Source organism: Triticum urartu, chromosome 1A (genome assembly GCF_056163025.1).
Source record: "Triticum urartu cultivar PI428250 chromosome 1A, HENAU_Tu73, whole genome shotgun sequence".
Taxonomy (NCBI): Eukaryota; Viridiplantae; Streptophyta; class Magnoliopsida; order Poales; family Poaceae; genus Triticum; species Triticum urartu.
This window is the reverse complement of record NC_141873.1, coordinates 264,869,037-264,890,907: the sequence shown is the minus strand read 5'-3', so window position 1 is coordinate 264,890,907 and position 21,871 is coordinate 264,869,037. Positions and strand designations below refer to the sequence as shown.

At 47.7% G+C, this 21,871-nt stretch overlaps 2 protein-coding genes across 2 annotated transcripts; both read right to left on the bottom strand.

Annotated features, from left to right (window-relative positions):
• Nucleotides 1-360: 360 nt before the first annotated feature.
• On the bottom strand, nt 361-1,488 carry LOC147990801 (uncharacterized). The gene has a single exon (XM_087538400.1). The coding sequence runs from the start codon at nt 1,486-1,488 to the stop codon at nt 361-363; it is 1,128 nt and encodes a 375-aa protein (XP_087394526.1).
• A 17,341-nt stretch (nt 1,489-18,829) lies between these two features.
• LOC125506355 (beta-amylase 1, chloroplastic) lies at nt 18,830-20,758 on the bottom strand. The gene is made up of 4 exons (XM_048671189.2): nt 20,376-20,758; nt 20,081-20,291; nt 19,886-19,996; nt 18,830-19,797 (listed from the first exon to the last, which is right to left on the bottom strand). The coding sequence occupies exons 1-4, from the start codon at nt 20,711-20,713 to the stop codon at nt 19,111-19,113; spliced, it is 1,347 nt and encodes a 448-aa protein (XP_048527146.1). The 5' UTR covers nt 20,714-20,758; the 3' UTR covers nt 18,830-19,110.
• Between the last annotated feature and the right edge of the window lie 1,113 nt (nt 20,759-21,871).

Here is a 21,871-nt window from a genome sequence, read left to right as displayed (position 1 = left end):
CTTACTTACCGAAAAGCTACAATAGATCCCCTACACTTGTGGGACATCACTGCCTTAATAATTGTCCAGCAAGATCTATAGAACACTTCATTAAACCCATCCGGTCCTGCCGTCCTGGTGCCCTGTCCTTTGGCATTTCCTTGATCTCTTCCCATACTTCCTCCTCGGAAAAGGGGTTATCCAAGCCTGCATTTGAGACCGACGGCATGTTCAGCTGATCCCAGTTGAGAGTGGTTGCCCTTGAATCTGAAGAGCCCAGAACCGCATTGAAGTGATCCGAGATCATCTTCTCTTTGTCTTCGTGGGCTGTGGCTGTGTTACCATCGAGCTGAATGGAGTGGATGAAGTTCTTGCGCCGCCTCAAGCAGATTTTGGCATGAAAGAATTTTGTACTGGCGTCTCCCGCTCTGAGCCAGGTGATTCTTGAGGCTGCCGCTTCCTTGCCCTTTCCACCGCCGCGAGGCCGATCAGCCGTAGCTTGAGGGACTTCCTTAACTGGAATTCGGCAGCAGAGAGGGCCCTGCTTTCCTGAGCGATATCTAGTCGCAGGATCACCTCGTTCACCATGTGGAACTGCACCTTGGCGTCGCTGAACAGAGTTTTGCTCCGAAGCTTCAGGTCTTTTGCTGTTCTGTGTAACTTGATCGCCAACGTCTTGAAAGCACATGTGTGAGTAGTGGGCCTATTCCACGCCTTCTCAATGGTCTCCTGGAAATGCGGGAAGCACGGCCAGAAGACTTCAAATTTGAATCTTGCCTGACTAGGAGGGGAGGAAGCATTTGCCAGCAGAAGCGGGCAGTGGTCAGAGACGGTTGTCGATGCTGCCATCAGTATGTCATTGGGGAATAGCAGCTCCCAACTAGTGTTGCAGAAGAATTTGTCAATACTGACAAGTGTAGGGTTTTGACGCTCATTGCTCCAAGTGTATCTTCGATTTTTGCACTTGATCTCTCGCAGCCCAGCCATGTCCAGGGCGTTTCTAAACCATCCCATTATCCTCCTATTAAGATTGAGATTATTCTTGTCCCTGGCCTCATAGATGATGTTGAAATCACCATTGAGAAGCCAGGGTTCGGATGTAGGGGGCGCTGCACGTGAGAGCTCTAGGAGGAAGTCGTCTTTACGGGCGTCGTCGGCCGGCCCATACATCGTGGTGAGCCAAAAGGACTGGCCCGACTGCAGCATTGTAACTTTGGCCGTAATGGCGAATTGGCCTATGCTATGAGATGAAACCGAGACAAGGGTTGCGTTCCAGAAGATGGTCGCACCTCCCCTCATTCCTATGGCTAGGAGGATTATGCAATCAGCTAGCAGGGCCCCTCCAGTATCCGACACAAGGCCGCGATCCCAGACGTCTATCTTCGTCTCCTGGAGACAGAGAAGAGCTAATCTATGCGATAAAGCAATCTCGCGAATGGCTTCGCGCTTTGCCGAGGTGTTCATGCCCCGGACATTCCAGCTCATCATGGGGCAGTGGTTGTCATCCATGGGGAAACCATATCATGCTCCAACAACTACAATTACTATTGAACTGGAAGAAAAACAGATACACCATCCATCGCACCGGGGGGCTCCAGAGTCCACCAATATCCCCTGAAACTAACTGGCGCATAACGAGCAACCATCATAAACTACCATAAGCAAAGCGACAACCTAACTCAAACCAGCCGGAGGCTAGCCGCTGTTGGAGACTATTAGTAAAGCTAGCTAACATGATCAACTAGTGGCCACGGAGGCAGCAGCATCTGGTCCGGCCATGCCTGCAGCGATACGCAGCGCGACATGGTCGAGGCGGGTCAGAGTGGCAATGGCGTTGATGTCTTCTTCAGAGAGAGGCTGCTTGAACTTTTTGATGAGAGCGACAACACCATTTGGAGTCATCTTCTCCCTTGGCCCCAGAATGCCCAGCGCATGCACCAGAGGAAGCGCTGCCCTTTGGGCCACGGGCACCTCTGAATGGTTTGCAGCTTGGCGGGCGCTCTAACGCATCGGGGTCGTTGCAGTATGGGTCTTGAGAGGCGCTGAAGCTCTGCGCGCCGGGGGAGGAGGGGGGGCACCATGAGGATGGGAGGCTGGGCCTGCTGGAAGAGGCTGGAGGGTGCGCCGACGACGACTGGCCCCGGCGATGGCAGCAGAACCGACTCCTCCGGCACCAACTGAAGCTGCCGGACTTGCTGCGTGATGGCTCCAAGCTGCACCGCCAACTCCTTGGGCCGACTTGGTGCTTGCTGGCGCTGCAGGCCGACGATCACAGGCGGCCCCGCGAGTGTTGGGTCGAAAGCGTCCAGCGGCCCGCTTGGCAGCGGGCCAGCCTGCTCCAGTTGCTTGTTGAAGGAGAGGGGGGCCTCCACCGCCGCAGCCACCTGGGCGTCCAGCTCAGCGAGCATGCAGTCAACCCCTTTTGGTGGGGGACAACGTTGACCTCATTGACGAAGAAGCCAGCGATTGGGTCGTCAGCTACGGCATCAGCCGACCAGGGCGGGGTCGTCGTCAGCGACCTTGGGGCGGCCAGCAGGCCGGGCTGCACCTCCACAGCAGCCCCTGCGCGCCGGGCAGACGTATGGCGGCCCCTCGTGTCTTCAGTGCGGCGTTGCCCAGGGGGGAGCGGCTGCGCCGCCGAGAGGACGAGCCGTCCTGGCGCGTCTGCTCCTTGCTCGCACCAGCCCTGCTCATTAGGCCTTGATACTTCTCCGTCGTATATACTTTTCCAAACACTTTTGCCCTTATTTTGGACTCTCACTTGCATGATTTTAATGGAACTAACCCGGACTGACGCTGTTTTCAGCAGAATTGCCATGGTGTTATTTATGTGCAGAAACAAAAGTTCTCGGAATGAGCTGAAACTCCACGGAGCGTATTTTTGGAAATAATAAAAATACTGGCAAAAGATCAAGGCCAGGGGGCCCACACCCTAGACACGAGGGTGGGGGCGCGCCCCCTACCTCATGGCCCCCCTGGAGCTCCTCCGACCTCAACTCCAACTCTATATATTCACTTTCAGGGAGAAAAAAATTAAGGAGATGGATTCATCGCGTTTTACGATACGGAGCCGCCGCCAAGCCCTAAAACCTCTCGGGAGGGCTGATTTGGAGTCCGTTCGGGGCTCCGGAGAGGGGAATCCGTCACCATCATCATCATCAACCATCCTCCATCACCAATTTCATGATGCTCACTGCCGTGCGTGAGTAATTCCATTGTAGGCTTGCTGGACAGTGATGGGTTGGATGAGATTTATCATGTAATCGAGTTAGTTTTGTTAGGGTTTGATCACTAGTATCCACTATGTTCTGAGATTGATGTTGCTATGACTTTGCTATGCTTAATGCTTGTCACTAGGGCCCGAGTGCCATGATTTCAGATCTGAACCTATTATGTTTTCATGAATATATGTGAGTTCTTGATCCTATCTTGCAAGTTTATATTCACCTACTATGTGTTATGATCCGGCAATCCCGAAGTGACAATAATCGGGACCACTCCCGGTGATGACCGTAGTTTGAGGAGTTCATGTATTCACTATGTGTTAATGCTTTGGTCTGGTACTCTATTAAAAGGAGGCCTTAATATCCCTTAGTTTCCTCTAGGACCCCGCTGCCACGGGAGGGTAGGACAAAAGATGTCATGCAAGTTCTTTTCCATAAGCACGTATGACTATATTTGGAATACATTCCTACATTACATTGATGAATTGGAGCTAGTTCTGTCTCACCCTGGGTTATGACTGTTACATGATGAACCACATCCGACATAATTCTCTATCACCGATCCATTGCTTACGAGCTTTCCATATATTGTTCTTCGCTTATTTACTTTTCTGTTGCTATTATTATCATAACTACAAAATACCAAAAACATTACTTTTGTTATCATTACCTTTTGCTACCATTACCACTACTATCATATTACTTTGCTACTAAATACCATGCTGTAGATATTAAGTTTCCATGTGTGGTTGAATTGAAAACTCAGCTGCTAATACTTGAATATTCTTTGGCTCCCCTTGTGTTGAATCAATAATTTTGGGTTGAATACTCTACCCTCGAAAACTGTTGCGATCCGCTATACTTGTGGGTTATCAAGACTATTTTCTGGCGCCGTTGCCGGGGAGCACAGCTCTATTCTTTGAGTCACTTGGGATTTATATCTGCTTATCATTATGAAGAACTTGAAAGATCCAAGAACCAAGATTTATCCCTCAACTACGAGGGGAGGTAAGGAACTGCCATCTAGCTCTGCACTTGATTCACCTTTTGTTCTGAGTAAGCTTGCGACACCTAAACCTGCTTCTGCTATTGATTCTGATATGTCGCATGTTATTGATGATGCCACTTCTGCTATGCATGATACTTATGATGAAACTACTTCTATGCTTGATACTACTATGCCACTTGGTGAATTTCTTGATGAACAACTTGCTAGGGCTAGAGAGAATGAAATTATTGAAACTGATAATATTGACGAAAGCGATGATGAAGACTCTCCCCCTAATAAATATGAATTGCCTGTTGTTCCTAAGGGTTATGTTATGGATGAAGAGGCTACTAGAGCTATTTTAGCTTGCAATGATAGATATGATCTAAAGAGGTTATTAGCTAAATGGAAGCAGCAATCCCTTAATGATAGAATGAAACCTGACCCTGCTTTTGCTACTTCACCTATCTGTGTTACTGATAAGGATTATGAATTCTCTGTTGATCCTGATATAATTACTTTGGTTGAATCTGACCCTTTCTATGGCTATGAGTCTGAAACTATTGTGGCACATCTTACTAAATTAAATGATATAGCTACCATGTTCACTAATGATGAGAGAACTCGTTACTTTTATATACTTAAAATATTCCCGTTCTCATTAAAGAGTGATGCTAAGATATGGTTTAATTCTCTTGATCCTGGTTGTGTGCGTAGTCCCCAGGATATGATTTATTACTTCTCTGCTAAATTTTTCCCTGCTCATAAGAAACAAGCTGCTTTAAGGGATATATATATATATATAATTTTGTGCAACTTGAAGAAGAGAGTCTCCCACAAGCTTGGGGGAGGCTTCTCCAATTACTTAATGCTTTGCCTGATCACCCTCTTAAGAAAAATGAAATACTTGATATCTTTTATAATGGACTAACTGATGCTTCCAGAGATTACCTGGATAGTTGTGCTGGTTCTGTTTTCAGGGAAAGAACACCAGATGAAGCTGAAATTCTATTGAATAATATGTTGACAAATGAAAATAATTGGACACTTCATGAGCCAATCCTGAGCCTATTCCTAAACCAACTCCGAAGAAAAAGGGGTGTTCTATTTCTCAGTCCTGAAGATATGCAAGAGGCAAAGAAATCCATGAAAGAAAAGGGTATTAAAGCTGAAGATGTTAAGAATTTACCTCCTATTTAAGAAATACATGGTCTTAATTTACCGCCTGTCGAAGAAATGCATAATTTTAATCCATCTCCTATTGAAGAAATACATGGTCTTGATAACCCGACACAGGTAGTAAAGGTAAATTCTCTCTATAGATATGATAAAGCTGAAATCCCATTTACTAAGTTTGCTAGCCCATGCTTAGATGAGTTTGATAAATTATGATTAAGCAAGAAGACTTCAATGCTTATTTTGGTAGAGAATTAAAACACAGTGCTGATATGCTTGAACACTTGGGTGATTATATGACTAATGTCAAAGGTGAACTTAAACTTATTAGTAAACATGCTTCTATGGTTACCACTCAAGTAGAACAAGTACTTAAAGCTCAAAATGATTTGCTCAATGAATTGAATAGTAAGAATAATGACTATGTTGTTAGAGTGGCTACTAGAACTGGTAAAATGACTTAGGAACCTTTGTATCCTGAAGGCCACCCTAAGAGAATTGAGCAAGATTCTCAGAGAAATAATATAGATGCACCTAGTCCTTCTAAAAGGAAGAAAAAGAAAATGATAGGACTTTGCATGCTTCTAGTGAACCTGTTATTGATACACCTGAGAATCCAAATGGCATTTCTATTTCTGATGCTGAAACACAATCTGGTAATGAACCTGAAACTAGTGATAATGTTAATGATAATGTTCATGATGATGCTCAACCTAGCAATGATAATGATATAGAAATTGAACCTGCTGTTGATCTTGATAACCCACAATCAAAGAATCAACGTTATGATAAGAGAGACTTTGTTGCTAGGAAACATGGTAAAGGAAGAGAACCATGGGTTTAGAAACCCATGCCTTTTCCTCCCAAACCATCCAAGAAAAATGATGAGGAGGATTTTGAGCGCTTTGCTGAAATGATTAGACCTATCTTTTTGCGTATGCGGTTAACTGATATGCTTAAAATGAATCCTTATGCTAAGTACATGAAAGAAATTGTTACTAATAAAAGAAAGATACCGGAAGCTGAAATTTCCACCATGCTTGCTAATTACACTTTTAAAGGTGGAATACCAAAGAAACTTGGAGATCCAGGAGTACCCACTATACCATGCTCCATTAAAAGAAACTATGTTAAAACTGTTTTATGTGATCTTGGAGCCGGTGTTAGTGTTATGCCTCTCTCTTTATATCGTAGACTTGATTTGAATAAGTTGACACCTACCGAAATATCTTTGCAAATGGCTGATAAATCAACTGCTATACATGTCGGCATTTGTAAGGATGTGTCTGTTGTAGTTGCAAACGTTACTATTTTAACGGACTTTGTTATTCTTGATATTCCCGAGGACGATAGTATGTCTATTATTCTTGGAAGACCCCTTTTGAATACTGCAGGGGCTGTTATTGATTGCAACAAAGGCCATGTCACTTTTCATGTTAATGGTAATGAGCATACGGTACACTTTCCGAGGAAACAACCTCAAGTCCACAGTATCAATTCTATTGGAAAAATTCCACCAATTATTTTTGGAGGTTTTGAATTTCCTCTTCCTACTGTCAAGAAGAAATATGATATTCTTATTGTTGGGGATGTGCATATCCCCGTTGAGGTAACCTAGTGTTATTCAAAAATTCTTTGGTTCCATGTTATTCGGAATGAGTTTGTTAACAAGACTTGATCAACCTTGTTAATGGATTCCTTTTGATGATCATGAGATGGATGAATTTAGAAGACACAACTCTCTGTACCCTCTTTTTACTTTCTGTTATTTATATTAAATAAAATAAAAATAGTAATTTCTGTCTGTTTTTTGATTATCCGTGCAATATAAAAATACCCCGAAAATAAAAGTTCTCCAAATGCCCTGAAATTTAAATATGATTTTTTTCTGAAATATTTGAGAATATTTGGCACTGAGAACATAGCAGGGGGGCATCCACCTGGCCACGAGGGTGGAGGGCGCGCCCTACCCCCTGGGTGCGCCCCCTGCCTCGTGGGCCCATGGTGGCCCTCCTCCATTTATTCCTGCACCCACACACTCCTTCTTCCTCCGACAAACACCATTATCCAGCTCAAGCATGAGTTCTAGCTCATTTTGCTGCGATTTTCGATCTCCTTGCTCAAAGCACCTCTCATAAAACTGCTCTGGGGGATTGTTCCTTGGTATGTGACTCCTCCAATGGTCCAATTAGTTTTTGTTTCAGTGCTTTATTCATTGCATATTTTTGCTGCTTAGGTGACCCTGTTCTTGAGCTTGCATGTCAAATTTATGTGTTTCCAAGTAGTTTTGATGCATGATATAGGCTCTAGGCACTTGTAGGAGTAGTTGCTATCAATTTTGTTGAGTTTGGTTCACTTTTATTTGAAGTTACTAAAAATTTCAGAAATTTTTCAGAGGAAGAAATATGCTTAGGAAAATGTACCAAGGTGGTTCTTCAAGGAAACAAGGACCTAGGCTTGCAATGCGTGATGCTGATGATGAGCCACCAAGGGACGCTCTAGTGCGGCCTTGTGAATGGCCTTTAGAGGACTTCATGGATCAAGCGGGAATTAAGGAAGAATTTAACGCATATTTGCGTAACGCTGATCTTGTGAGCTTCGAGGAAGAAAAATGCCGTCAGTACCACTATCTCACTAGCTCCTTTGTGAGGAGGTTTGAATTTTCATCTTCACGTAATTCTCAAACTGTCCTGTTTGATCTTTATAAAAATTCTTACACTATGGACTTAGAGTTCTTTACCACTACTTGCAAACTTCCACAATGGGGTAGTACTAGTGAACCTCGCAAATCTGAATTTAGGGATTGTCTTTGTAGCATAACTGTGGGGGAATCTAGAGATATAGCACAAGCTACCCTAGGTGTCACGCCCCGAGACCGTTGTGCCAGGTGTCTTCCAGTTATTCGCTGTTGTTGCCTTGTCATTTGCTTGCGTGTTGCATCTTGTCATGTCATCATGTGCATTGCATCATCATGTTTTAAAACTTGCATCCGTCCGGGTTTCCCCAGTTCCGTCCGTTGCCCGTTCTGAGCCCAAACACACTTGCACGTGCCCGTGGCATGTCCGATATTTTATTTTATAAGTGGCAGGAAAATGTTTTCGGAATGGGATGAAAGTTGGCGTGTGGTCTTATTATAGTTTAGATAGACCGTCTGTCAAGTGTCATCGCAGTCGGAGTCCGTTTGACGCCCCAACGGATAACTATAGCGGCAGTATAGCCGGTCTATCGTCGGACGTTTTCGGTCTCCGGAAACAGTCGCCGGGCCTCTCTCTCTCTCTCTTCTCTCAGCTCAAGACCGTCTACACAGTCCACTCACCGCTAGCCCCCAACCTAACCTCTCTCCTCAGCCCGCGGCCCTCCTCGCGCGCGCGTCCGAAACTGTCCCGGACCCGACCCGGACAGTCGTCACCGTTGGGTCTGAATCATCCCCAAACGTCTAGAAAACATCTCTGTTTTCTTGTTTGGACTCCTTATCTATTTTTTTTCCCGTCCGTCTGATTACGATCGGAGGGACGGATTTACCACTAACCAAACCCACTTGCTATATATATTAGCCTAACGTAGACCAAATCCCTAATTCCTAGGGATCCATCCCACCGCCGCCACTCACTTCCTCGGATTCCATGCCGAACCAATCCCTGCATCCCTCCCGATCCAAACCTCCAGCCAACTGAAGCCTCCTCCTTCCTTTGATCCAACCAGCCCCAGGATCGGGGCAGGAGCCCTCGCGCCCGAGCCTCGCCGACCCTGCAGGCCGACCCCGTCGCCGCTCCTCCCCTGTTCTTTTCCTTCTCCTTCCCTGCCTCTACTCCCTCCTCTCACATCTCTCTCTCTCTCACAGGAACCGAACAGCGCCGCCGCCCTTGGAACTCCGCCATGGACGCTGGGTCCCAAGGTCCCCGCGCCCGTCCTCAGGGTGCCCCGCAGCCTCTTCATCGTTTCGGAGCTCCTTGCCTTCTCCCGCGTTGGCGCCATGACTGCCACCCCGCTGCCTCTGCTTCGATCCGGTAGGAAACAGGACCTGAAGACCTCTCGCGCTTGGATCCGAACGCCACTGAGCTCCCGCGTTGACCCCTCCCCCCATCCTGCCACTCGCCGGAGTCCTCAGCAAGGCCGTGCCCTGGTGCCATGTCCCATTCCCGGCCGCCAAGTCCCACGCCGCCGCTGTTCTACTTCCTGTCGAGGAGAGGAGGACGACGCCTCTGCCTCGAGTCGTTCAATGCGACTGCGTTGACCCTTCCCCGAGTGAACCAAGCAGGTCGGCCCAGCGCGCCCTGCCGACCACTCGCTCTCCAGATCCGGCCCAAGGCCCACTGTGAGCAGCTCCCTCAGCCCCTCCTCTCTGTTGGCCCATCTTACACTAGTTTCGGGCCACTATGTTTTTTCCTTGGACCTGCGAATTTTGCTATTATCCAGATGCTGCCTGTTTTGCAGAAAAGCCCCTAGACTTCATACATATCTTAACTCACAAACTTAGCATCACATGTAAAAACTTTATATATGAAAAATGTTTAGAATTTCATCTAGTTTCATAATATGCAATTTTCATCCATGTTTAAAATGTTTAAAATGCTGCTTGTTTAAATTTGCTTAAATAACTTATTAAAATGCTTTAATTCATACTAATTAACCGTAGCTCGGTTTTAAATAATCTTTATATGTAATTGGGGTAGAAAAATGCCTAGTTTAACATGGTGGCTTTACTTTGCATGTTTAATAACTCTAAAATTGTGTTTAGGACAAAACAGTACCAAACCTAATATATGCAAATGGGGATTTACCGGAATTGTTGTTCGTTGTTTCCGGCCTCATTTAAACTTAACTAGATAGTTAGTTTAACTTTACTTCACCTCTTGCCATGCTAACCAACATTTAATATTGTTGAGTACCTAAACGAGAGAGAACTAAATAAGTCATGTGGTGTTTTCTTCAATATGCAACTCCGTTGCATATTGAGCTCCACTTAATTTGTAGGATTTCTTGTGCACTTTGCCATGCCATGTATCATTAAACCGGACATGCATCATACTTGGTTGTGCATCATGCCATGATTATGTGATGGTTGTTTACTATGTTGTTTGCTTCTTTCTGGGTTACTTCTCGCGTTAGCTTCGGTTTTGTTCCAGAGTTGTGAGGATCCGTTCATCTACGTCCGTTTGTCTTCTTCATGGACCCGTTCTTCTTCCTTGCGGGATCTCAGGCAAGATGACCATACCCTCAAAATCACTTCTATCTTTGCTTGCTATATGCTCGCTCTATTGCTATGCCTATGCTACGATACCTACCACCATGCTTTACCATGGCTCCCATATTGCCATGTCAAACCTCTAACCCACCTTGTCCTAGCAAACCGTTGTTTGGCTATGTTACTGCTTTGCTCAGCCCCTCTTATAGCATTGCTAGTTGCAGGTGAAGATTGGAGTTTGTTCCTTGTTGGAACACGTTTATTGTTGGGATATCACTATTATATCTTGTCTATTTTAATGCATCTATATACTTGGTAAAGGATGGAAGGCTCGGTCTTATGCCTGGAGTTTTGTTCCACTCTTGCCGCCCTAGTTTCCATCATACCGGTGTTATGTTCCTTGATTTTGCGTTCCTTACACGGTTGGGTTATAATGGGAACCCCTTGACAGTTCGCCTTGAATAAAACTCCTCCAGTAAGGCCCAACCTTGGTTTTACCATTTGCCACCTAGCCTTTTTTCCCTTGGGTCGGCCAACCTAAGGGTCATCTTTATTTTAAACCCCCCCGGGCCAGTGCTCCTCTGAGTGTTGGTCCGAACCGAGTAGACTGCGGGGCCACCTCGGGGCAACTTGAGGGTTGGTTTTACTCGTAGGATGTCTCATCTGAGTGTGCCCTGAGAACGAGATATGTGCAGCTCCTATCGGGATTTGTCGGCACATTCAGGTGGCTTTGCTGGTTTAGTTTTACCATTGTCGAGATGTCTTGTAACCGGGATTCCGAGTCTGATCGGGTTGTCTTGGGAGAAGGAATATCCTTCGTTGACCGTGAGAGCTTGTGATGGGCTAAGTTGGGACACCCCTGCAGGGATTTGAACTTTCGAAAGCCGTGCCCGCGGTTATGGACAGATGGGAATTTATTAATGTCCGGTTGTAGAAAACCTGAAGCTTAACTTAAGTAAAATGCATCAACCGCGTGTGTAGCCGTGATGGTCTCTTTCCGGCGGAGTTCGGGAAGTGAACACGGTGTTGGAGTTATGCTTGACGTAGGTTGTTCTAGGATCACTTCTTGATCATAGTTTCTCGACCGTGCCTTTGCCTTCTCTTCTCGCTCTCTTTTGCGTATGTTAGCCACCATATATGCTAGTGCTTGTTGTAGCTCCACCTCATACCTTTTCCCTACCTATAAGCTTAAATAGTCTTGATCGCGAGGGTGTGAGATTGCTGAGTCCCCGTGACTCACAGATACTTCCAAAACCATCTTGCAGGTGCCGATGATACCGTGCAAGTGACACAACCGAGCTCAGGGAGGAGCTCTATGAAGATCTTGTTCATTGTGTTGTTTCGTTTCAGTTGATCAGTAGTGGAGCCCAGTTGGGACGATCGGGGATCTATAGCATTAGGGGTAGTCTTCTTTTATTTTGGTTCCGTAGTCGGACCTTGATTGTATCTGGATGATGTATTGCTATATTCATGTATTGTGTGAAGTGGCGATTGTAAGCCAGCGATGTATCTCTTTCCTTATTCAGTACATGGGATGTGTAAAGATTACCCCTCTCGCGGCATTGCTTACAATGCGGTTATGCCTCTAAGTCGTGCTTCGACACGTGGGAGATATAGCCGCATCGTGGGCGTTACACTAGGGAGCATTCACTTTCCCGCTATACATTATTTTGCTCTCTTCATAGGTAGATGCATTAACGGTAAAGATGAAGCATGTCACATGTGTGTCCCTGACCTCAGTATTCTTAGGAGTGCTGTGTTAGGAGATACATCTTATAATTTGGGAGCCATTGTTGCACGTAGGTTGCATCTTGATAGACTTAATGAATATTTCTTCGGTGGAATTTATGCAACCCGCATAGCTAATTTTCTTGGTATAACCATACGTGAGGATGATATTGAGTTGCCTCCTACTTATTTGGATTATGAGGCTATGGTTCGTCATCAGTTTGTTGAGAGGAATGATCAGTTCCTCCAGTACCGACTAATCTTTGACAGACGACGCACCTATCACGTCGCTCTCCCTGCTTCTACTTTCTTTGACTTTCAGGCAAAAGGAAGATATTTTATAACCAGAGAGGAGGCGGAAGAGTATAAGAGGAGAGCTGAGATAGCTCGCCTCCAAGCTGCATCCCATGATGCAATGACTGCTGCATCTCAGTACGACCCCAACTACAACTTTGGATATCCGCCAGGCCATCCGTGGCATTAGACCAACTTAGGCCAAAAGCCTAATCTTTGGGGAGTACGTATTTCTCACCGACATTACATTCATGTTCACACATTCATTGCTAGATGTCGGTGCTCATACTTTTTCATTGTAATATCCATGCTAGTTTATTTCCTTTTTATGCTTTCTTCTTGTGTGTTTGATAAACCTTAAGAAAAACAAAAAAATTAGTTGTAGCTTTTAGTTAGTTTAATTTCTATGCTTGTAGTAGTAATTAAAAATAAAACCCAAAAAGATTTCATGTTCTTCTTTTTGCTTGTTGGGAGCTTTTCCGTGTAAATAGTTTTATTTATTTTCTTTTCTTTGGGGGTCGATAGGAGAGATCATGATTAAATTGTTGAAGTGGCTCTTATATGCATTATTGTTGATCTGACAAAAGAGCCCATGTTGCCTTGTCTTCTCCTGTTTATTGAATGCTTGCATATTTCAGCTTAGTCCAATGCACGTGCACTATTATTATTATCCACATCGTTCGGTCGTGCAAGTGAAAGGCAATTATGACGATATATGATGGACTGATTGAGATGATAAAAGCTGGTATGAACTCGACCTCTCTTGTTTTTATAAATATGATTAGTTCATCGTTCCTGATTCAGCCTATTATGAATAAACATGTTTGCAATGACAACTAGAGATCATAGTTTCTTGTGCCATGCTTAATTAGCTGAGCTTATAATGGTTTACCTTGCGTGCCAACATGCTATTAAAATGGTTGTGATGTGGTATGATATGGTGGTATCCTCTTTTGAACAATTCGAGTGGCTTGACTTGGCACATGTTCACGCATGTAGTTGAAACAAAATCAACATAGCCTCTATGATATTTATGTTCATGGTGCATTATATCCTACTCATGCTTGCATTCGGTGTTGATTAATTTTAATGCATGTTCATGACTATTGTCGCTCTCTAGCTGGTCGCTTCCCAGTCTTTTTCTAGCCTTCACCTGTACTAAGCGGGAATACTGCTTGTGCATCCAACTCCATAAACCCCAAAGTTATTCCATATGAGTCCATCATACCTACCTATATACGGTATCTACCTGCCGTTCCAAGTAAATTTGTATGTGCCAAACTCTAAACCTTCAAATAAACATTCTGTTTTGTATGCTCGAATAGCTCATGTATCAACTAGGGTTGTCTGTATCTTCCATGTTAGGCGGGTTATTCTCAAGAGGAGTGGACTCCGCTCCTCACTCATGAGAAAGTGGTCGGTCACCGGGATGCCCAGTCCCATGTTTTATGCAAATCAAATCAAAATAATTGCAAACAAAACTCCTCGTGGGACTCTTGTTAGTTGGAGTCACTCGTTGTTTCGAGCAAGCCATGGATTGATGCTTGTTGGTGGAGGGGGAGTATAAACTTTACCGTTCTGTTTGGGAACCGCCTATAATGTGTGTAGCATGGAAGATATCGCCATCTCTTGGTTGTTATGTTGACAATGAAAATATACCGCTCAAAATATTATTCATCTCTATTCAAAACCGAGCTCTAGCACCTCTACAAATCCCTACTTCCCTCTGCGAAGGGCCTATCTATTTACTTTTATGTTGAGTCATCTTCCTCTTATTAAAAAGCACCAGTTGGAGAGCACCGCTGTCATTTGCATTCATTACTGTTAGTTTACATTGAGTATGACTTGACTAGATCTCTTTTACCATGAATTACAATGTCTAGTCAGTCCTTGATCTTTAAAGGTGCTTTGCATTTATGTTTTGCGGTCTCAGAAAGGGCTAGCGAGATACCATCTTATTATATCATATTATGATTGTTTTGAGAAAGTGTTGTCATCCGAGATTTATTATTATTGCTCGCTAGTTGATTATGCCATTGATATGAGTAAACATGAGACCTAAGTGTTATTGTGAACATGGTTAGTTTATAATATTTGCTGAAAACTTGAATGCTGGCTTTACATATTTACAACAACAAGAGCAAACAGAGTTTGTAGAAGTTTTTCTTTATCACTTACAGTTTGGCAACTGAATTGCTTGAGGACAAGCAAAGGTTTAAGCTTTGGGGAGTTGATACGTCTCCGTCGTATCTACTTTTCCAAACACTTTTGCCCTTGTTTTGGACTCTAACTTGCATGATTTGAATGGAACTAACCCGGACTGACGCTATTTTCAACAGAATTGCCATGGTGTTATTTATGTGCAGAAACAAAAGTTCTTGGAATGACCTGAAACTCCACGGAGCGTATTTTTGAAAATAATAAAAAATACTGGCAAAAGATCAAGGCCAGGGGGCCCACACCCTAGCCATGAGGGTGGGGGCGCGCCCCCTACCTCGTGGGCCCCCTGGAGCTCCTCCGACCTCAACTCCAACTCTATATATTCACTTTCGGGGAGAAAAACATGAAGGAGAAGGATTCATCGCGTTTTACGATACGGAGCCGCCGACAAGCCCTAAAACCTCTCGGGAGGGCTGATCTGGAGTCCGTTAGGGTTTGATCCCTAGTATCCACTATGTTCTGAGATTGATGTTGCTATGACTTTGCTATGCTTAATGCTTGTCACTAGGGCCCAAGTGCCATGATTTCAGATCCGAACCTATTATGTTTTCATGAATATATGTGAGTTCTTGATCCTATCTTGCAAGTCTATAGTCACCTACTATGTGTTATGATCCGGCAAACCCGAAGTGACAATAATCGGGACCACTCCCGGTGATGGCCGTAGTTTGAGGAGTTCATGTATTCACTATGTGTTAATGCTTTGGTCCGGTACTCTATTAAAAGGAGGCCTTAATATCCCTTAGTTTCCTCTAGGACCCCGCTGCCACGGGAGGGTAGGACAAAAGATGTCATGCAAGTTCTTTTCCATAAGCACGTATGACTATATTCGGAATACATGCCTACATTACATTGATGAATTGGAGCTAGTTCTGTGTCACCCTAGGTTATGACTGTTACATGATGAACCACATCCGACATAATTCGCTATCACCGATCCATTGCCTACGAGCTTTCCATATATTGTTCTTCGCTTATTTACTTTTCCGTTGCTATTGTTATCATAACTACAAAATACCAAAAACATTACTTTTGTTATCATTACCTTTTGCTACCATTACCACTACTATCATATTACTTTGCTACTAAATACCTTGCTGCAGATATTAAGTTTCCAGGTGTGGTTGAATTGACAACTCAGATGCTAATACTTGAGAATATTCTTTGGCTCCCCTTGTGTCGAATCAATAAATTTGGGTTGAATACTCTACCCTCGAAAACTGTTGCGATCCCCTATACTTGTGGGTTATCAGGCCTCTGCCGAGCAAGGTGTCCTTCCAGGACCTGCGCCCGCCCTGGTCTTCGTCGTCTTCATCACGCCGGTCGCCTCGAAGAAGGCCTCAGCATCCCGTGTCAGCCACCACGGCCACCTGCCGACGCAGCTTGGGCTCGCGCTGGCCGTCCTCGACGCCCTTGGACCAAGTGGCAGGGTAGAGCCTGGGCATGGGCCTGTCCTCGTCGTCGGTGTCGGAGGAGGGAATGCCGCTCTGTCCCGACAAGGGCGAGTGCGGCTCATACGGAGTCCAGTCCTCCACCAGGTCGATGTGGATGAGGAGGTCGTGGCGCGGAGCGTCAAGTGGCGGGGCAACGATGCGGTCCGGCGGGGAGTAGCCATGCATCTGCTCCACATGGCCAGCCCCACGGTCAAGCACCCAGAATGTGTGCTTCGTCGGGATCTGGGCGGTGTCCCACACCCAGACCCAGCAGGCGAAGGTCTTGGTGTGGCCGCGCTCCAGGGTCCGGGTGTCGAGGCGGTCGACCTAGCAGCCAAGCACCTCCTCGGCCCCTTCAGCCGACCAGAAGTGCTGCGGCATGTCCTCGATGACGACGCGGACGTGGAGGAGGAACTTTTGGATGACGGCGTGGTCGTTCTTGTGCCAGGGCCTGATGTGGAACTTGATGCCGTCGACGGTGAGGGAGCCGCGCTTGATGACGTCGTCGCGGTGCAGAGGCAGGTCGAAGACGATGAAGAAATCCTCCGGGTGGTGGCATGTGATCCTCAGCTGGTGCGGCGGGATGCGCAACTGTGCCTCCAGCTGGCGGCCCACCGCCATGGCGCTCGTCGACCGCACAGAGGCTTGCCCCGCGGCAGTGAGCGTGACCGCCTGACGGCGCAGCAGAGCCACATGCTGCTCCAGGGCCGGGGTAGAGACCACCACCTTGCAGCTGTTCCTTGGCCGGCGCGACGGGTCGACGTGGGGGTGGATCCGGCGCTCCATGGGCGGTGGGGGCGGAGGCGAAGCAGTGGGCGTCGAGGGGAAGCGGATGCGCTGGTGCACTGGCTCTCTATGATGAAGGGGGCCTAGCCTATCAACTGCTCGCCTGTCGGCGCCGTTCTTCGGGTTTTGCGGGCACTCCCTGCCAAAGTGGTCTGGCGCTCGCAGATGATGCAGCAGAGGGCATCACAACAGTCTTTTCGACGATGGAACTTACTGAGGCAACGGAAGCATTTCCCCTTGAAGCGACTTAAGAAGGCAGCGCGGCCGTGATCCGCATTCAAGGCGTGGCGCCGGTCCGAGCGAGGGCCTGACCGCCGCTCTCTATTGCCCTGCAGATCCTGGCTTGCTCGCCGGCTTTTCCGGGATGAGACCGTCGTCCATCCCTCGCCCAAATCCTGGGAGGGAGCATTGATGTCTAATGAAGGCCCAACTACAATCGATTTAAGCCGCAGCCGGTCCGGAAGAAGCAAGGCGGATGGACGCCGTCTCGAGGGGACGGGGGGCAGCCAGATCCTTCGCCTCGGAGAAGAAGCCGGGGTATGGACGCTGGATCTTGAGGGGTGTCGAGGCAAAGCCGGCGCAGATCCGGTGCCACCACCGAGCCGCTGGATCTAGGGGTGGGCTCCTTGGGGCTATCGCTGGCAGAGGAGCGCAGCGAACGCAGCGGACCCATGCCGCGGAGTGGAGCCGTGGCCCAGCGCGGGCGACGACTGGGGCTAGTGGCCGCCGTGGCCGGAGTGGCCAGCGGCGCTTGGGAGGAGGAGGTTCTAGTTGATTTTGTCGCCGTCGTGTTTGACCGGACCGAAGCTTTATCGGGCCTCGACGTCGACTTTGCATTTGTTAGTTATCAACCATGACAACCTTCAGGCCCACCATAATAGAACAAATAACTATCCTTTAAGGGGTGAAGTTGCGGAGGATGAAAAAAACATCTCTGTGTCGCCCTTCTCTAGAGTCACGCGCGATGAAACCCTTCCTACGCCGCCACACCCTCTCCTTCTCTTCCCTGTCCCGCCGCTACCAGAGGAATCGTCGACGAAGCTCGGGCAGGCTCCAGTGATGGCGGCAAGGGGCCAATTTCTTCTGGCCGACACCTCTCCTGCTCTTGGCTGACACCTGGGACGGAGCCTCGTGTTGTGCGATAGGGCCTGGACTACGTTAGTCGTCGGGGAGCGGCTAGGTTGGGGGTGGGGGCACTTGGATGCTGCAAAGAGGCGGTGGGCATGAGGTCGCCGTAGGCCTCAACGAGGGCATGACGGAGTGCGTGGGATGACGCGGTGGATGGCCATCTGAAGGTTGCCCATGGGGTCGTGTTATAGTACACTTCCTTCCTTTGCACCGCTCACGTGCATCGCTCATCTTTGGCATAGAGAGAAGACAATTGTGCAATGTGGCAACTGATGCTATACCCCTAGAGAGACGAGACATGTGCCTATCCACCTGCATCTTGACCGCCACAAGAACTCGGCTGATCATGGGGCGCAAAGACGATCATGTCGTAAAACTAGGCAAGCTATAGTGTGTACCATGTCGTACTACTAGACTATAGTGGGTGTCATATCATCAAAATTTTGCACAGAGGTGTGAGAAGAGAAGATAGAGAATGAAATGGCGAAAGTACTCTTCCGCTCCCGAGGTCAAATGAGCTCGGGATAAACAATAAAATCAAAAAATAAAATAAACTAAAATTGAAAACGTTCTGAAATCTTTGTGTGATAAATTTGACAAATATTTGTATATGTATGACAAATTTCATCACGAAATGACATTCGTGGAAGTCACGATAAAAAATAAAATCAGTATTCCTTAAGGCTTTCAGAAACATCATTTTTGGAGCATTGATTTGTTTTTTTTGTCACGATTTCCACAAATGTCTCTTTATATGAACTATTGCAAGCACGCAAAACAATTATCAAAATTTATCAAAAAATGATTTTTTTTGATTTTTTTACTATTTGTTTTGATTTTTACTGTTAATCAAAGAGCATGTGCGCTCGGGAGCAGATACTCTACACCCCACTCAAGAAAAAAGGAAATGCAACATCGTTGCAGTGGACGCCGAGCGTGAGCCTACCGGAACGCAGCGACCGAGGAGGACTACCTCGCTTGGCTCATCCGTGTCACGAATAAGGCGAAGCGGCGCCAGTTGTCGGGCTGGAACAGGTCGGGGCCCATGCGGAGGTACGTGAACGCCACCATCCGCTCCTCCTGAGCCGTGGCCACCACCTGGTCGTGCGCCGCATCGTCGTACCGGGGCAGCGCGTTCTCACCGGCCAGGCCGACGCCAGCCTCGCGGGCGGCTGAGGCCACACGCCGCACCAGGCCCTCCGGCATGCACCGCGCGTCCTGTGGCTGTTCGTGGTCGCGCATCTCCACGCAGGTGAAGTTGAGCACGGCGCCGTGGCGGCCCAGCATGCGCGCGATCGGGAGGTACCCGTCGCGGCGCCGCGTGTTGTAGTACCCGGCCGTGAGCTCCGGCGCGTGCGACTCTGTGTCGTAGTGCCAGTGGATGCCGGCGACCTTGACCGATAGATGGACGCCGGGCTCGTGGCCGAACACGGACGCCGCGCCGGACAGAACGCGGTCGCCGTGCTCCAGGAGCATCCGCGAGTACCAGGACATGAAGAACTGGCCGTACTCGGAGTCCCAGCCACCGCCGTCCTGGCGGAAGAAGTCCGTGTCGTCCGGCCGGCTGTTGTAGCCGCCGGCGTCCGTCGGCCCGCCCAAGTCCCAGTCCGGATTGCCCGCCGCCTCCGCTGCCATCTTCAGGCTGTTCAGCAAATACTGCACGAGGAAAAACAGAGCCAAAATGTCAAGAAACTTTCGAGATACAGGCAGGCTCACCACTTGAATTCAACCGGAGCTGGAGTACCTTGTCGTAGCATTGGAAGGCGCCGATGCCGGGGAATTCCCAGGTCCCCTCGCTCTCCGGGTACGACGGGTACCGTAGCTCGCCCGCAGGGCCCATGCCGACTTGAACTTCCTGCACGCCGGCACAAGGCAAATTGGCACCAGCACAATGGCGACAGAGAAAACAGAGAAATATAATCAAGTGCGTGGGACTTACGACGATGGTGTTGCCGAGGAAGGCGGCGAAGTGGTCGTGGAAGGCGGACATGAAGTCGGTGTAGCACTGGATGGGCGTGCGTCCGTCGAGGACGGGCATGTCGTCGCAGCCGAACGACACGTACTCGTAGCTGCGGCGTTCGCATTGGTCAGTGTAGGCGAGGTCCTGGTCTTTGTCCATCTCCTCCACCACCCACCGCGGCAGCGGGATGCTGCCATCACCCACGAAGACGAGCACCCAAATGTCACAAACGCCGCAAAGTAAGAAAGAAGGGGATCGGACGAAATAGCCTCACTTGACGGTGTCGCCGACGTTGCCGCCGCACTGGTGGAAGGACATGACGGCCTGGACCTTGAGCCTGGCATCGCGCGCCATCTCGACGAGCTTCATGTACCCTTCGAAGTTGTACAGCCCCGGCTCCTCGCCCTCCACGACGCCCCACCACACGTCCACCATGATTCCCTCCACGCCCGAGCTCTTGAGAGCCGCCAGATCCCGCGCCATGGTCTTCCGGTGGTTCAGACCGCTCCCGCAGCATGTCTTGACCGTGTCCAGCGGCATCATCACGAACAGCGGCACCCCAGACTTCCTCGCCGAGGATGACTGCCCGGCAGCGGCGGCGCTCTCGGCCATCGCCTGGCACGCAAGCAAGGCACAAAGTGTTGATTTGGTGATCTGGTTTCCAAATCTCAAAGTGCTTCTTTGCGTGCGGTCATTGACTTTTTTCCTTTATGCTCCAGTTTTTTTTTTTTTGCAGGAGCTCCAGTTTTTTCTCGAAAACATTATCTGACGTCCGTCAGTTTTTTAACAACTCCCAACGAACGCCCTCCTCACCGTTGCACAGATCTCAGAGCAGGGCCGATGTCACATCAGATTTTGAACTAGTTCGTGCAAGGATCTACTAGATGCATTCGCCTGGCCTTGTGCTGCGTCAGGAATGTGCATGGCCCGATCGGTGTATAAGAGGCTATGCCTCTGGCTCAAGAGATCTCCAATGTACGAATGCATATGGAGAAGTGGAGCTATACTCAAATGCAAAATCTTCGCTTGGGTGGCGGCCCAATATATGTTGTGGACATCCGATAGACATGCGATGCATGGACTGCAGAACGATACGAGTGTTTGCTATCTCTGTCTTCAAGAGAAAGACACTGTGGATCACACATTGATGCGTTGTGGGTATGCTAAAAAAGTGTGACACTTATGTTTCACCAGAGTTGGAGTCGGAACACCCCATCCGATTCAAAGTGCCACCTTTACCGCATGGTGGTTGGAGGCTAGGAATCAATCCCAACAAAACAGAGGAGATGTTTTGACACGTTGATCATAGTCATAGCTTGGTCTATATATAAAAACAACGGAATACATGAGTTTTTGAATGCATGGGATAGCAGAGGACACCACATCTCTTGGTTGGCCAGATTATGGATGAGCTAAATGATTGGCAGACGGGGGAAGTTGCGCGTCTAGAACCTTTGGTGAGAAAGTAGGCTAGAACTTGTATGTGTGGTGTGGATGTTTCTAGCCGGATGATCATATTGGTCATCCGTGTCTATCTTCTTGTAAATATTTTGCTTTACTCTCGAAAAAAAACCTAGTCCATATACGATAAAATCCAGCAAAGCTTTTACTTTTCAAATCAGTCTTGTGCACTGCACTGGCCAGTAGTGTCAGCTTGCACATGGTAGACCTGAGTTTGAATCCTAGGCGGTCCTTCTTTTGGCTACATGGCACTTTTCTAGAAAATTTTCCATGGCGGTTTTAATAATTTTGTAAAATATGTTACATGGC

Excerpts from the sequence above, each read along its gene's own strand:
- LOC147990801 (XM_087538400.1), bottom strand. The coding sequence starts at position 1,488 with ATGGATGACAACCACTGCCCCATGATGAGCTGGAATGTCCGGGGCATG.
- LOC125506355 (XM_048671189.2), bottom strand. The coding sequence starts at position 20,713 with ATGGCCGAGAGCGCCGCCGCTGCCGGGCAGTCATCCTCGGCGAGGAAG. Across the intron at positions 19,997-20,080 it reads TCCTCGGCAACACCATCGTC|GAAGTTCAAGTCGGCATGGG; the intron begins GTAAGTCCCACG and ends GCCGGCGTGCAG. Across the intron at positions 19,798-19,885 it reads CCTTCCAATGCTACGACAAG|TATTTGCTGAACAGCCTGAA; the intron begins GTACTCCAGCTC and ends TTCCTCGTGCAG.